The 16,489-nt window shown below is 40.5% G+C and overlaps 1 protein-coding gene across 4 annotated transcripts in view; it reads left to right on the forward strand.

Annotated features, from left to right (window-relative positions):
• The first annotated feature begins 650 nt into the window (after positions 1 to 650).
• Positions 651 to 16,489, forward strand: part of gins4 (GINS complex subunit 4 (Sld5 homolog)) — a 52,021-nt gene continuing 36,182 nt past the window's right edge. Inside the window, exons 1-3 of one of the 4 annotated variants that reach the window (XM_042101452.1) lie at positions 652 to 1,106; positions 1,333 to 1,430; positions 11,216 to 11,302. In XM_042101452.1, coding sequence (XP_041957386.1) covers positions 1,347 to 1,430; positions 11,216 to 11,302 — 171 coding nt within the window. In that variant the 5' untranslated portion in view covers positions 652 to 1,106; positions 1,333 to 1,346. Of the gene's footprint in view, positions 1,431 to 11,215; positions 11,303 to 16,489 lie in introns of all 4 variants that reach the window. The other 3 variants (XM_042101453.1, XM_042101451.1, XM_042101454.1) reach the window with 3 other exon arrangements.

Below are 16,489 nucleotides of genomic sequence, written 5' to 3' on the forward strand. Positions count from 1 at the left end.
TTATATACTGATGCATCTAAGCAGACTGATAAGAAAATGGGAGTTGCTTATGTTATCCCTCAATTAAACATTGAATCTGGAAAGAGAATCAATGATGATTTAGCTGTATACACAGCAGAAATTATAGGAATATGGATGGCCTTATTGTGGGTAGAGAGCAATAGACCTAAGCAAGCTGTGATTGCGTCAGACTCTAGCTCAGCTTTAATAAGCCTTAAACGTTGTCACTCTGAGTCTAGACAGGACATAGTATATGAAGTAATGCAATTAGCCAACAATCTGCTTAAGTCTGGTATTAGTACTACATTTATATGGGTACCAGCTCATATAGGTGTAGGAGGTAATGAATTAGCAGATAAATGTGCAAAGAAAGCAGCAGGGAAGTCTGATATAGAGTTGAATATTAAATACAGCAAAGCTGAAGTCAAAAGTATAATCAAAGCTAAAATAAATGAAAAATGGCAATTTGTATGGGATAACGAACAGTCTGGAAGACACCTGCATAGTATTCAAGGAAAGGTGTCGAGGAGCAGGAATACATGCAGAAGCAAGCAAGAAGAAGATGTGGTGTCCAGAATGAGGCTAGGACATACAGGATTAAACAGAACATTAGTTACCATGAAAAAGCATGTTGATGGAATGTGTGAATATTGTAATTGTCAAGAGACCATAGAGCATGTAATTATGTTTTGTCCTGAGTACCATCAAGCCAGACAAAGATTTATCTCACAACTTGGTGAAATCCAGATGACATTAAATTTGAATGATATACTGCAAAGAGAATCAGGTGAAATTTGTTTTTCCTTTTTGTTTTCTTTTTTGAAGGTAACTGGGTTATTTAAAAGAATTTAGGAAAGTGTAGGATGACCATTTGATCCACACTCCAGTCCAGATGGTGGCGGTAATGCACCAAAAAGCTGGTTGCCAACCGCCATATAAAAAAGAAGAAGAAGAAGAATGGCGGGAGTTTATTTGGAGGCGTAAGTTAGTATAAGCGTTTACTCTAAATAGCTTTCTTGGCTTCTAAGTTACCCGTTTAGCCAAAAGAAGAAGACGTAAGTTACCTGAAGTATTGCCGTCTACAACAACTACGATTTTACATTTTGGTGAGGTAGCGCGACGAAAAGAGACCATATCTACTGGTTTACGGAATGTTTAGATTCAGTTCCAACAAATGAATAGCCTTTGTTGTATGATGTTACCCAAGCATGCGTATTTTACCAAGTAGTATAACGAATTATAAACATTACGAGAGGCAAGTAAAAGGAAAAATATCGTCATCTAGGAGCAATCTCCTGCCTTGAATTACAGTAACGCTAAAATCTAACTTAGGGTACTGTTGCAACATGTCGGACTATCTAAGTGACCACAACAGCGATGAAAATGAAGATGTAATCACCTCTGCGGAGCTCATTGTGAAATTAGAGGAGGTAAATAGTTACTTATGTCTTACTTAGTATGCTAATGTCAGAAAGTAAAGTGAGTCTGTGTTATTTAACGTAATCGTAATGTATTGTTGTCTCCACTAGGCCTACCCTGGGTTTTAGACCTTTCGTGCCCGTGCCGAACATTCCACTTTTCGTGCTTGATGACCCACACACACACTTTATTTCTTATATTGCATACCATCAATGGGATATACATACCATTTTAATCAGAGGGATCAGTTATATTAACTGATGTAAAATACATGGTAATAATGTTGATCTAGTAATGTACAGATTTTTTGTCCCAAACTAAATTGTTCTTCAGTCTACATACAGTACATCAGTCGAATTTGCATTTTGGAAATTGGACAGGCAGGTGCACAAGTGTCCTTCCACTGTACTGTGAAAACATTACCCTCTATTTTACGCCAGCTCGTGTCCCAACAATATTATTTTTGAGGTGGTCCATCAAATGGTCCAATGCAGTTTCCAAAGACGATCTTGATTGTTTTCTGTAGCTGGACCTATCTATTACATGCAGAGCAGCCAACAAAGCCTTGAGACGATGCAACATAAACAATTTGGTCCACGATCCCTGCAGAGATTTGGTTCCCCAGTAGCAATGGATATTAGGGAGGGAAGTGAACCCCATGTAAATGATCAATCCCAGAAACCTGTGAACTCTTCTGGGGCCCACATAGCAACATTTGTCTGGCCCACCTCTGGGCCACTACCTTTCCTCAGGGTTGCCTCAGTGTTGGCCCACTTCTGATTTGATCCCCGGCCCAAAAATGGCCCAGTCACTGATAGGGCTTTGACTCAGAACTTAGTTATTCGAATATAATTCGATTATTTTAAAAATTAAAGATATTAGAACGAATTTTAGGGATCTCTTAATATTCGAACCTGTAGCCTATGGAAATAATTTCTATAAATGTATTTGGTTGTAAACGTTGTTTTCAATTCAGATTCCGAGGTTTTTTTCACGCCCGGTGAAGTAAAATCGCGAGCTCATTAGCAAGGCTATTATTGGTCATCTGGGCTCCTAGGTGACGTTAGCATCCTGGCTTATATATAACCTTACCATTACCTTACGCATGCCAGTTATCTCCAGCTGCCTGCCTGCAGCCTACTTCCAAAACTCCAAAGCTGCTTGCTGTCTTGCTTTATGTGATGTGTTAATCAATTAAATTCCCAACAATTTCACAACAGCTAGTTCTGGAGTAGGCCATTCAACTATCCCGCTTGCTTACGACGAGACTCAGGCTGCGCAGTCGGCACCCTCCTTATCTGGGTTTTGGGTTGCCAGGTTTTAGCCTATGAGAAAACGGTTGAAATTGAAACTAAGTGATAGTGTATATGTAGGGTGTATTTCATACACAATCTGGCAACCTGAATGGATCAATGATTTTAAAATGAAGTTTGATGGACATGCAAATTACGGGAGTTTTCCGGGAGAAATAACAAAACGGGAGGGTGTGGGAGATGACCTTGAAATACGGGAGAAACCCGGGAAAACAGGAGTATTGACAGGTATGGTGTGTTCGTCTGGTCTGTCTCACTCAGTGGGACACACGCATCACAGCTATATGAGAGTGCTGCGCTACCTGAAGAAGAGATTTTAAAACTTTGAGAGATACGTTTTTATACCTGTCAGCAGGGCTCTACACTAAAAAAAAAATTCAGCAGCACTTGTGCGCCCAAGTTAAAAGATTTAGGAGCACAGACAAAAATTTGGGAGCACAGTCAGTTCTGTACTTAACTTACACATAATCTAACATTATACTGCAGCTAACAGTTAAACATGCCAGTGCACCAATTGCGAATATTAAGAATGACTGACAACATTTAGGCTACAGGAAACAGGATTTTAAAGATCAGTGCCTACTTTATTTTCAGTCTGTTCTATTTTCCTACATTTTGTTAATGTAAAATAATATAATGCATTGCCATATTTGCATTTAGCCTGTATATCAAGTATTCTGCCAAATGTAGGCTAATTTATTTATTTGTGAATCCATCTATAGCTAATCCAAATATGCCCATGGTGACCTATCTGACTGCATACTGCCTAATAGACTACTACTACTAAAACAGTCAATTTTCTCTTCCACAAAACCCAACATAGGCTAATCAAGGATATATGTTTTATACTTTTAGTTTTTATTTGAAATATCTGCATTGATGGGGGCAGTAGGCAAACGTTAGGCCTACTTTCGTTTTGCACTTCAGCTTGTATTCGGTGTAAACAAACATACATGCGTAGAAGCCTGGAGTTGTCAGTAGCGTTCTACCTTTGAATAAAATGGGAGTATTACGGGAGGGTACTTTTGTGCCGGTTCGTTCGCTACAGCTATATTTTGCATATTGCAGCCAATACCTCAAATGGGCTAAAAGGCATGTTAGGTTACCTTTCCTTCTCTCACTGCATTCTCAGAATCTCATCCTGTTCCTCCTATATCCAATTAATTTGGTGGATAGAAGAACTAATTTCTTCAATCTTTGCATCTTGGTTAGCTAGTCTAACTTTCCGCTTTTTCTGCGCGCTCTTGGATTTGATAGAAGCGACTACTAGCGAGTCACAACGCGAAACTGCTAACGTTGATGGGAGGTGTAGTTTTTATGCTGCATTCGCGACGTGATTCTATGGTTTGCAACCAGTAATGTTTCTCGATGTTGCGGTGTATTTTGTAGACAAACATTGACATGGTTAGAAGTCATTCGCACCAGTGCGCCTAAATATTTTTTTGCACTCGCACGGCATAATTTTTACTCGCATGTGCGATGAAATGGGCGCACTGTAGAGCCCTGTTGACGTTGATGCCGTTTAGAACAGAAACATCTGACACCACGTTATTTCCACGTTATTTTCCTCTGCTGATTCATGTTCTGTGGTTGACAAATCTGGCAGTTTTTTTTTTTTGTTTCAGAAAAAATATAGACATAGACAAATTGAAACCATGCAGTCTAAAATGACAAATCAAGCACTTTATTTCAATAGCTACTTTTCAGGCTTATTGTTTTCTTAAATTATTTAAATGTGTTGACAAAGGACATTTTGTGATGACTTGAATTATGTCTTATAATATGTCAGCAAGCAATGCATCATCAAGGCTGTGTTGTAAGATGTTGATGAAAGCATTTTGCACAGTTAACCATATCCAGTGCACCCATCCATAAGTTCAATAAATGTTCCTTTTTTAAATTGAGACTTATAACATTTGTTATCATTTGTGTAATTATGTGTCATTTGTATGATGTAAATTGAGGGAGCAAAATAAAAGCAGTATCGGCTCCAAATATCGGCTCAAGAAAATCGGCAGCCTGTATCGGTCAACGGCTAAGGCTGATGGAAAAAAATCGGTATCGGCACTAAAAAATCCATATCGGTCGATCCCTAGCATCCACACATCAGCAGTCTTTTAACTGTGTTAATGTTATTGCAAGGATTCCCACACGAACGTCTTAAAATGACAGGCAATTAGACATACACTACTGAACTTTATTGAATGCTACCTCTGACTAAGAATGCATTACTTTGCACTTGTATAGTCTTTTATTTTTGAATCTTAAGAGCAATAAACATATATTGCAATGTTAAAGAATTCATGTTTTTTCATTCATATATGTAAATAAACAAGTTGCTATTAGTGAATTAATTGGGAGATAATCGAAATCGAATCGGACTAAAAAAATGAATCGTTAGATTAATCGATGCATCGAAAAAATAATCGCTAGATTAATCGTTTAAAAAATAATCGTTTATCCCAGCCCTAATTATGTCCCTTGCTGGCCACCGGTATTTTAACATGGCGCACGTACATGGCGAGTCGACATGGCACTATGTAAATGTAAATGAGGATTTCTAAGCCAATAGGTATGCTTCGACTTGTTGGTGGTGGTAATTAAACATGAATGGGGCCACATTTATGTATGGGAAATGTTGATTTTGTTAACAAACAACTGAAAACGTTACACAGGGGACCTTTAAGTTTCATGTTGCCTAGTTGAAAGAGTGAAGAGAGAAAAACGCTGCTTTATATGAATTTCAAAATATTTAAAAAAAGAATCTAAGGGGGGAGTTCCCCCCCATTTTGAAAAATGAATTTTAAGCCCTGTCCGAGTAAGTGGTTAATCTTCTGATAGAGGCTTCATTCTCCCAACAAAACAATGCCATAGGGCTTGTTGTAGGAAGTTCACCACCTACTCTGAATTAACTTACTCAGGTTTGTCACTAAATGTCACACATCAAATCCATTCTCCCCCCCCACCCTGGACCCCTTCCAGTTTGCATACTGAGCCAAACGGTCCACAGAGGATGCAATCTGCTCTGCCCTCCACCCAGCCCTCACCCACCTGGAAAAAAGAGACTCATATGTGAGATTGCTGTTTATAGACTTCAGTTCTGCATTCAACACCATAATACCACAACAACTCATCTGCAAACTTGACAAACTGGGACTCAGTACCTACCTCTGCAACTGGCTACTGGACTTCCTCTGTCAGAGGCCTCAAGTAGTACGTGTTGGCAACAATATCTCAAGCAGCATCACACTGAGCACGGGGGCCCCCCAAGGCTGCGTGCTCAGTCCGCTGCTCTTCACCCTGCTGACGCATGACTGCACTGTAACCTACAGCAACAACCACATAGTGAAATTTGCTGACGACACAACTCTGGTGGGTCTCATCACCAAGGGCGACGAGACTCAATACAGGTTGGAGGTCGACCTTCTGACCACGTGGTGCAGGGACAACAACCTTCTGCTGAACATCAGCAAGACCAAGGAGATTGTTGTTGACTTCCGTAGAGGTCACACCCAACACCTGCCACTGACCATCGACGGTGCTGTGGTGGAGAGAGTGAGCAGCACCAAATTCCTGGGGGTGCACATCAGTGAAGACCTCTCCTGGACCACCAACACTGCATCACTGGCGAAGAAAGCTCAGCGCCGCCTGTACTTCCTGCGGAAACTCAGGCGAGCAAGTGCTCCACCAGCCATCATGACCACATTCTACCGAGGCACCATTGAGAGCATCCTCTCCAGCTGTATCGCTGTGTGGGGCGGAAGCTGCACTGAATACAACAGGAAAGCCCTGCAGCGCATAGTGAACACAGCTGGAAGGATTATTGGTGCTTCTCTCCCCTCCCTGAAGGACATTTACACCTCCCACCTCACCCGCAAGGCGACCAAAATTGTGAGTGATGCAAGTCACCCCGCTCACAATCTGTTTGATCTACTGCCCTCTGGGAAGAGGTACAGAAGCCTGTGCTCCCGCACCACCAGACTCACCAACAGCTTCATACACCAGGCTGTTAGGATCCTGAACTCTCTCCCCCCTCCACCCTCAGCTACATAACATCCTGGACTTTAGACCCAAAATGGCTGCCTTGCACTACTCCACTTGCACTACTCCACTTGCACTACTCCACTTGCACTACTCCACTTGTACACTTGCAACTTGTTGTTGTTGTCCTGTTGTCCTGAACACTTCTGAACACACTTCTGCTGCTCTTACATAACTTGCACCACTATGCCACTTGCATACTTAGGTCAAACAAAATTACCTCAGCCATTTATTGGCCTGACTTTTGCACTATTATATTCAGGGCTCCGAACCGGTTCAAGGAACGAAAACGAAAACCGAAAACGAACGGAATTTTACGGAATTTTACGAGGAGCGGAAACGGAAACGAAAACAAAATGGTCTTCAACTGTTCCGGAACAGAAACGTTATTCTAAAATCCACAAAACCGGTTAATAACGTTTTTTTTTTTTCGTTCTCTATATAACAGCTTAATAATTTGATTTCTGCAGTTTGAAATAAAAAAAACGAATAAATGGACCTTTGGTCCAAATAGGTATATTTTGTCTTGCTGTTGTAGTATAACCTATCCGTCTGCCACTTCGGATCTTAGGCCAGCTCGTAGCGTAGGCCAGTGTTTCTCAAAGTGTGGTCCGCGAGCTGTTGTAAAAAATAATATAGATGCGTTGTTTGCAATATTGAACCAACTTGTATGTAAATCCAAAGTTCTGCAATACTGCCTATGTAAGCTATGCCAATTTAAATCATATGAATCCTCTGACACAATAAGCAAGGTGCAAAGACAATAAGCAAGGTGGGTTCAGTGAGTAGGCCTATTGTGTCTATTAGCTATGTGGTCCGTGAGGTTTTTTCTAATGGTTAAGTGGTCCTTGGTCTGTAAAAGTTTGAGAAACACTGGCGTAGGCTACTGAAACTGATTTGGAAATTGTTTGTAGCCTATGCGTAATAGCCTATTTTGCCTGTCCATGCCTTGTCGTTTTAAAGTCGGGATTTGAAATGTTTGCGCAATTATAGCCTATTCTATGTAGCCTAGAAGAGTTAAACAGGAAATTTGAGATAGGCCTTGTCAGCAACAGACAGGTTCGTTTATAAACAGGGTTGGAATTATAGCGCAAGCCTTTGAAGATCTCCATATGGATAAAACTCCAAAAGGCTACAACCAGGTAAGGAGTTTAGCACGTATCCAGAAATATTTTGATAAGAAATTATTTATAGGCATAGGTTAGGCCTACAGTAAGTCTGTAGGCTATGGGATGGATAGCCCATCTGAATGTTTTTGGATGCCGCCTGTGATTTATTATTTTTGGCCATAGCTACGGTATAGGCTAAATCAAGGGGAAATAATGAGTAGCCTACGTCTATTCTAAGGTAAAGTCCACAAAAATAGACTTGATAGGCCCGCCAAACACTGCCGGAACTTTAAGAACGAACGATATTTTGCGTTCCGAACCGGTTCAGGACCGATATGTTGGTGGCGGAACGCATGCAAGAACGAAAACGTTAAACATAGGCCTATCTGAACCGTTCGGAACGGAACGTTTGAAAAATAATTTCGTTTTCAAGCCCTGATTATATTGACTGTCTACTGTATGCACAATTGCACAATTTCTACCAAATTTTGCTGCTCTTATTTCTTCATTGTATGTGCCTTCTTATTTTTTACTTTTTATATTGTTTACTTGAATGTTATGTTTGTCTGTAGACCTAATTGGTAAAATATGTCTTGTCTCCACCGTGGGATAGTAGGAAACGCAATTTCGATCTCTTTGTATGTCTTGACATGTGAAGAAATTGACAATAAAGCAGACTTTGACTTTGACTTTGATCATAAACCAGGTACCGTATTTTCCGGACTATTAGTCGCTCCGGAGTATAAGTTGCATCAGTCAAAAAAGGCGTCATGAAGAGGAAAAAAAACTAGAAGTCGCTGTTATTTCGAAATTATTTTTACGAAATCCAAGACCAGGAACATACATTTAATCTGGAAAGGCAGGGTGTTCAACTACACAATAGCACACAGAACAACAGGCTGAATAGGTGTCCGGTAGGTATGTAACGTAATACAGTTATTCAGCTACACTATTTAGCCAGCTTGATGTTGGTTAGCTTGGTGACAAGGAAATTAAAATGGCAGTTCCTGGTTGCACAGTTTGTTGTGGTGATGTTTCCTTTCTGCCAGATGTGGAATATTAACGATGACTAGACGTTTGTTTGCTTACCCTCGTTTGAACTGCCGTTGTCCTTTGCTGTGTAATTTGTTAGCTAGATGCTAGCGATTAGCAAATTGCTAGCGGTTGTCTGTGTTGAACATGGGAAGTGCCTGGGAGGCTAAATTAACATAACAAGCCAGCGAGTCACAAGCCTATAGCGCCCTCTCACTGTTGTAGATGGTAATGTTACCTTGGTTCATGCAAAGATTCATGTCAGTCAACAGGAATTAACATTTAACAACATGTTAATATATATATATATATATATATATATATATATATATATATATATATATACTAGTTTGCTGTGCAACTTCTATATGAATATATATATATATAATATATATATATATATATACATATAGAAGTTGCACAGCAAACTAGTCAAACTATGAAAAAAAGTGTGACTTATAGTCCGGAAAATACGGTACTTGGAATACCCCCCATGTCATCATCCCTGTTGACCCGTTAAGTAAGCAGTATTGTGTTTTTTTTTTTCCTTGCTCTTAAAGCGTCTGCATACTCGCCATTCCCAACCTGTAGCGCGACAATGTGACGTCACGGGAGCGCCGTAACCATTTATACTTGTGTGTGGTGGTCGCGACACTAGTTGCAATATTCTCCTGAACAGAGGTGTCGCTGTTGTGAAAAGGGTATTGCTACCTACGTTACACAGTAGAAGAAGCAGTCAGTACCATTGGCGTCAATGGCAGTAAAAAACACTAGCTAGCCTTTGTGATGGTATTTCAGACTTCGGTTGCTTCGGATAGATAGATAGATAGATAGATAGATAGATAGATAGATAGATAGATACTTTAGTCATCCCGAGGGAAATTTTAATAATTTAAACATTTTAGTTAGCTGGCTAGCTAGCTAGCAGCTGGCTGAGTTTGTGTAATTTACTAAAGTGGAAATAGATTTTGTTTAGGTCTTAGTAGATATCCTTTAGTTGAAAATAAACAGTGTTTCCCACAGAATTGGATTCAATTTGTGGCGGTAGCTGACTTGGACAAGGGGGGGGGGGGTCACTTGTCACTTTAAGACGTTCCTGAGTAGCCTAACACAGTTAAAAGGCTGCTGATGTGTGGATGCAATTCATAACGTTTTCTACATAGTAGTTAAAATAAAGGTTTGTACTTCTCCTTGGGACAAGCACTTTTGAATTTTGGAAAAAACTTTTCCATTTACATCGGGATTTTGCAAACATTCAGAGTCAAAAAAATGAGCCCTTCAACGAAATTGACAAGCAGCTGTAAGTAGGCTAAGCATACTAAATTCGACATCCAAACAGTATTCTAACGTTAGCTTTGAGATACTGCTTGATTGCATAACTTAACTTAGTTTAGTCTCTTCAATGTAGCCTACTATGTTGTGATAAGACCTTAGCAGAGTTAACTTCAATGCAGCAGTTTTGAACAAATTTGCGCAGCATTTAGCCAGATGTCTTCTATGCAATGCTTCTATGTGGCAACAACAATCCTTCAACAATCGTGAATATTTTGTTAAATGCACATGCAGAGGAGGGGCAGTGGGCTACGAGAGAGAGCGGGGTGGGGTAAGGAAAGGCTGCGTGCTTAAAATGCGCAGCTCAAGGGCAATGCAAGGATTTGATCTTATGTTTAATTTCAATTAAATTAAACATAGAATATTAATCTGTGGCGGCCTATTTTGATTTCATGGCGCCCCGCCACAGATTAGTCAATGTATGGGAAACACTGATAAATCTTTTCTATTCTTTCCTCTTCATTCCATGTATTGCGACTCTTGCTGGTAACTTAGTTAACTTATCCAGCTAACTATTAAAAATTCACGACTGTAACAAAACAGTCCTCCGAACTGCAACTCTCGCTTGCCGTCAAACTAGTCCATCTTCCGGTTTCCGGATTGGCGCGCTCAGCTGAAAAAAATAGAGTGGTGCGCTACCGGCCAAAATCCTGGCGCGCCAGAGAGATCTACGTCATTTTTGACGTCACATTGTCGCGCTACCGTAACATAATTGGCCATAAGTGAATATTTTTTTTATTTTTTTTTTATTAAGTTCTTGACAAAACATTCTCATGTGATAACCAGGGAACCAAATGGGAACGTTCTGACTGTCCTCTTTGTAACAATAATGTCACAAGATAACTTTGGGGGGGACATTCCTTTTATCTAGGGAACTTTAAACTGCAACACTTTCCTAACCAAAAGACACCATTTTAAGAATGTGATTGATGACCATGTATATTTATGAGTGATTTCCATTTGTCATAGGCCTGGCTCAATGAGAAGTTTTCCCCTGAACTGCTGGAGCACAAGAGCGAAATTGTGGAGTGCGTCATGGAGCAAATTGTGCACATGGTGAGAAGAAAATAGTCAAATACATACAGTATCTCACAAAAGTGAGTACACCCCTCACATTTCAGCAAATATCTTTTCATGGGACAACACTGAAGAAATTACACTTTCATACAATGTAAAGTAGTGAGTGTACAAGCATAACAGAGTAAATTTGATGTCCCCTCAAAATAACTCTGCACACAGCCATTAATGTTAATGACAATTTTTATTGGTAAAAACTGGTGATTAGATGCCATGTCTGCCATTTATTTGATGATGTGTGTGTCTGAGTCTGACGGGGACAAGGAGAGAGAAGGTTTAGACCAGGGGTGCCCAAATTCTTTCCCACCAAAAATGGGGTGGAGGGCAACGGGCCAAATTGTTCAAGTTGTGGACCATTAAGTTGAAATATATTGTATATTTGTTCAAAATTAACATTCTATAAAAGGTAGACGATTTTTTAAGAAATAGGAACAATTTTCCTTATTGTGCTTGTCTTTGTGCTGTGTTTGTCATTAGCAACCTACAGTGGGCAGTGCTTCGACTTGGCCAGCTTCACTCGCGGTCCGCGTGTGGGATCACGCGGTATCACGCGGTATCACGCGGTATCACGCGACTTTAATTTGTATTTTTCCAGTGAGACGCTGCAACAACCCAAACAACCGGTAGATGGCTCAAGTGAGCAGGGTGTCTCGTAAAAAGAAATGGAGCCTGGAAAACCCTACACAGACTTCACTGCAGACTTTAGCAGACTGGTTTAGAAATAATGTAATAGCCAGAAATATGCCTGCCCTGCCCTAATAAAGAAATATTTGGTTAACTGCGAGTGAATCCCGTTTGCAGCCGTAGAGACGCAGGACAAATTAAACATTCTGGTTTTCTCCGAGTGCAACGATGATAGACAGATATCATTTGGACAAAATATAGAGTATTAACCTCCGTTGCTCAGCCAAATGCCTTCCTGTTACGTCCTGTTATCACGGAGTTACAGGCGATAAATGATTTTTGATGGTCACAAGTTTACTTCATTAGGGACTGTTCGTTATTTATTACCGGAGGAGTTTTGGGAGCATTAGTCCAAAAAGACGTGACCCTCCCTCGCCAGCAATACATTTTTCTATGACCCTCCAAAGTGATTATGAAAAAATCACTGTCAACTTTTTCCGGGTTTATCGCCTACTGTATTTTAACGTTTTCACATATTTGGCCATAAGCCGTTTATCATAGGCTATCACGAAACCAAACTACAAAGGCGAACACTTTCAGGGGGAATTAATTGGGCATGAATCATGCTGAACGCTATTTCGCTACCTTAGAATAATAAGGTTCTATCTGCGTTTTGAGTAGGTACAACCGGGACGATTGAAACGGGGACGAATGAAACATTCCAGTTTTCTCCGAGTGCAACGATGATAGACAGTCATCATTTGGACAAAACATGGAGCATATTAACCTCCGTTGCTCAGCCAAATGCCTTCCTGTTACGTCCTGGTATCACGGAGTTACGAGCGATAAACGATTTTTGATGGTCACAAGTGTACTTCATTAGCGGTTTATTTTTTTGGATTATTAAAGAGTGTTTTTCATTTAAAGGTTTGACTTCGTGCTCATTCAGTAGAGCATTTAGTGCTCTCCCCAATCCCAGACATTCACATTGCATGTTTGTTTGTAATGGATGCAACCACGAGATAGGCTATGCGTTTGACAATGAGTTGTTAATAGAACCAAGACATATAGCCCAGCAGCAATCTAGGGACTGATCGTTATTTATTGAAGGGGCCACCGGAGGAATTTTGAGTGCTTCAGTTGGAAGTTGCATGACCCTCTCTTGCCTGCTAGAAATTGTTCAATGACCCTCCGACAGAATTGTTAAAAAAGACATGACCCTCCCCTGCCAATTGTCTTCCGCCCGCGCCACAGCCACACACTTTGTGATAACATTCTTAAATCAATCTTTCCCGTGAGCTTGCATGCTACCAGTCCTTCCTTTTCAAAGGTGTTGCGCCTGTTTGCACAATTTCACAAATAATCATATGTGATTAATAGTATGACAAATAATCCCTGTGCACGGGGACCGAAACAATGCATGCCAACTTTTTCCGTGTTTATCACGTATTTTAACTTTCCCCGCTGTCTTTCCGTTTTAATGTTTTCCCGTAGAATATCCCATATTTTAATACTCTCATAACAGCCCTGCCATCGGGCCTGTCTCTGTGTTGCCCTGTTGCTACCCCTTGCCCTTCCAACGAAACAGATGTCTTCAAATCACCGTTTTCCTTGCTTGAAGGCGAACTTAGAGTGATGTTAACCTATTTAAATTTAACGGCGCGATTGTCGTGAGAGCACGATTCATTGGCGCTTGCATGTTCGGCCTTATGTCTACGTGCGCACCTGAGGCTACTCAGCTGCAAGAGAAATAATTTCCCCTCTTTGTATGTTCACTGCAAGTTGGCCTACCATAACTTACCAACTCTGCACTGTAGACTGGCTATTTATATTTTTCTGTGAAATAAGCACATTTATTTGTTCAACTTTATGAAGCAGAATTACGCATAGGGTACTTGGAACATAATTTGACAGGACAGATGAATGTTGCTAGTGACAAAATATTAACTTTCAGTGTTTTACGATGTCTTTGTCATGGGGAAGTGTTTTTCCCCATGCATTTATTCTAGGTTACTGTCAGTGACTGCCGTGAGAGAAGCGGGGTCTGTGTTGCGTTGCGTTAATTTATTTTCATTGGGCATACCGTGCCGTGCCGTCCACAGCTCTTCAGTTCTGACAAAGCCAAAATTACTCCTTTTGAAACAATGAGTACAGGAAGCGCGTTTGTATGGTTATATTGCTTGGGGGGGGGGGTCGTCCCAAGCAGCTTTCAGCCATAAGGCTACTTTGAGAACATTTCAATTCACCCGACACTAATATTCAAAATGTTGAAAACTATTTCGGCATAGCCTATAAAGCAGTTTAATTCAATGGAATGTTAGTTGTAAACAAACGAGCTACTTGGTGAGGCTTGGCCTCACAGATGCGCTCGTGCCTTAGATGGCAGGAAAAATCTTCACGATAGGCCTATTAACTAACCACCCGATTCACGTTGGCTGGGGGGAAGGGGGGCCATCAGACAATTGTGCCCAGTTAATCCGGCCCTTCCCCCAAAAAATCACACCTTCCCACCTCTGACAGCTTAAAAGAAGTCAAGAGGACTCCTTACTCACAGACCTATTCACAAACCTGCGGTTTTGAAATCCTACAGGAGCTTCCAATCGCGAGGAAGCAATTTTGCATTGTAGGCATAACTATATTATATTATATATTGTGAATCAAATTAAAATGTTCTCTTTTGCAAACGTAGGCATAGTAACAGAATAATTTAATAATGTTACAAGATACTACATCAATCCGTATGTTTCATTGGGCTACTAGGCTATTTGTTTAGCCTTGATTCATTTAGGCTAGGCCTTTTTATTCAGGGGCCATATTCACAAAGAATTTTAAGGCTAAAAGTAGCTCCTAACTGGCGAATTTAGGAGCAACTCCTAAAAATAATGGGCGTGTCACTCCTAACTTTAGGACTCCTAATTTTTTCACAAAAAGTAATTCACGAAGCATTTTAGACCTAAAAGTAGCACCTAAGTCTGGGACAGCTTAAGTCGAGAGGACTCCTAACTCACTAAGACCTATTCATAAACAGCTTTTTTGTGGCATTTTACGTTGCGATGTTTTGAAATAGCCTATGCGCAACAGGAGCCACGAAGACTCACTCCTAGTTTAGGAGTTGTCTGAAAGGCTTTGTGAATAACTTTTAAGAGAAAACTCCAATCTAAAATCTTTAAGTGCGATTTAGGAGTAGCCTACTCCTAGTAGTAAGATAAAAGCCTTTGTGAATAGCCTACGGCCCCAGTTATTCATCATCTTCCGTCCTTGTGTTGCGCACGCATTCTGAGACCTGTCACTCATCATCGTAAGGGAGGTGTTTGGAATCATGCCCGCGTTACAATCATCAGCCAATCAGCCAATCAAGGTGGTCACGCTTGCCCATTTACCGAAATTAATGGTCGAATATTACTGATGATCATTGTTATTTAAGAACATGCAGTGTGCGTAGGGTACCAAAAACATCTTGCTCGTAAAAAAGCATCATAACGCACATTCTGGCGGGTCTGTTATTTACTGTAGGCTGCGCAAACCACAGGCCTTTATTTTGGGCATTCATTCATTCATTCATTCAACCTTTATTTATTCTCGGAGGGTCATTGAGGGAAGCCCTCATTTTCAATGAAGCCGAGATTACAGAAGCGAAGCAAAGCGCTCCACAAACAAGACAACATTAGAGGCCTTCTGTTGAAGAATTTTATATAAAGCCTGCGCTGACAGTAATCCTCCTGCCCCTGATAGGCCTACCACAGCTGTGGATAGTGTGGAATGTTCAAGTAATAACACAATCCAATGTGTGTCTCAATTGTCCCCCGCTGACCACCTCACACATTTCTCTAGATTTTGCAACGAACTTACATGACACAATGCCATAAAATATGCCAGTTTTAGGACACAGAATAATGTTTGTAATGATACCAGGTAGGCCAGGTATTGTCGAAGGTGCATGGTGAAGTGAAATTCTTACTTTGGAAAACAAACATTTGCCGATATCATCGCCGATCATCAGAATATTGCAATAGATTCTGTGTTCTGGACTGCAGGTAACTTGTTAAGCCAGTGGTTATCAAACTTTTATTTCATTCCCCACTTTGATCAAGGGGCATGACTGATGATAGTGGAGATAACGTGTTATCCCGAGGCTTTTGCAAGTCAGCATCTTCGACGGTAGTCTATTAAAAATTAAAAAAAGTTTTCGATGTCCCAAACGGAGAGCCATACTTTATTGTTTTTAACGATCTCTATGCTACTCACAAAAATGTAGGCATGGGGACATGTTGAAGTAGGTTATCCAACTGTCGTGTGTTAAATTATTGTGATTACGAGCCAGTGGTTTTCAAACATTATGCGTGACTCGGACATCTAACTAAATGCAACAGGCTCATATCGTCCTCGCATTCGCAAAATGAGGACCAGTGTTTTGTCAAATTGCAAATAGCTATTCGTTTTAACTATTTTTTTATGATAGTAGCCTATACAAAAAGCACTTCATACTATCTTAATCTTGGAATATGGGGAGGGAAGTGGCGCGTCTGCAGTCAGCCAAATATG

This window comes from Alosa sapidissima, chromosome 8 (assembly GCF_018492685.1).
Source record: "Alosa sapidissima isolate fAloSap1 chromosome 8, fAloSap1.pri, whole genome shotgun sequence".
Lineage (NCBI taxonomy): Eukaryota > Metazoa > Chordata > Actinopteri > Clupeiformes > Clupeidae > Alosa > Alosa sapidissima.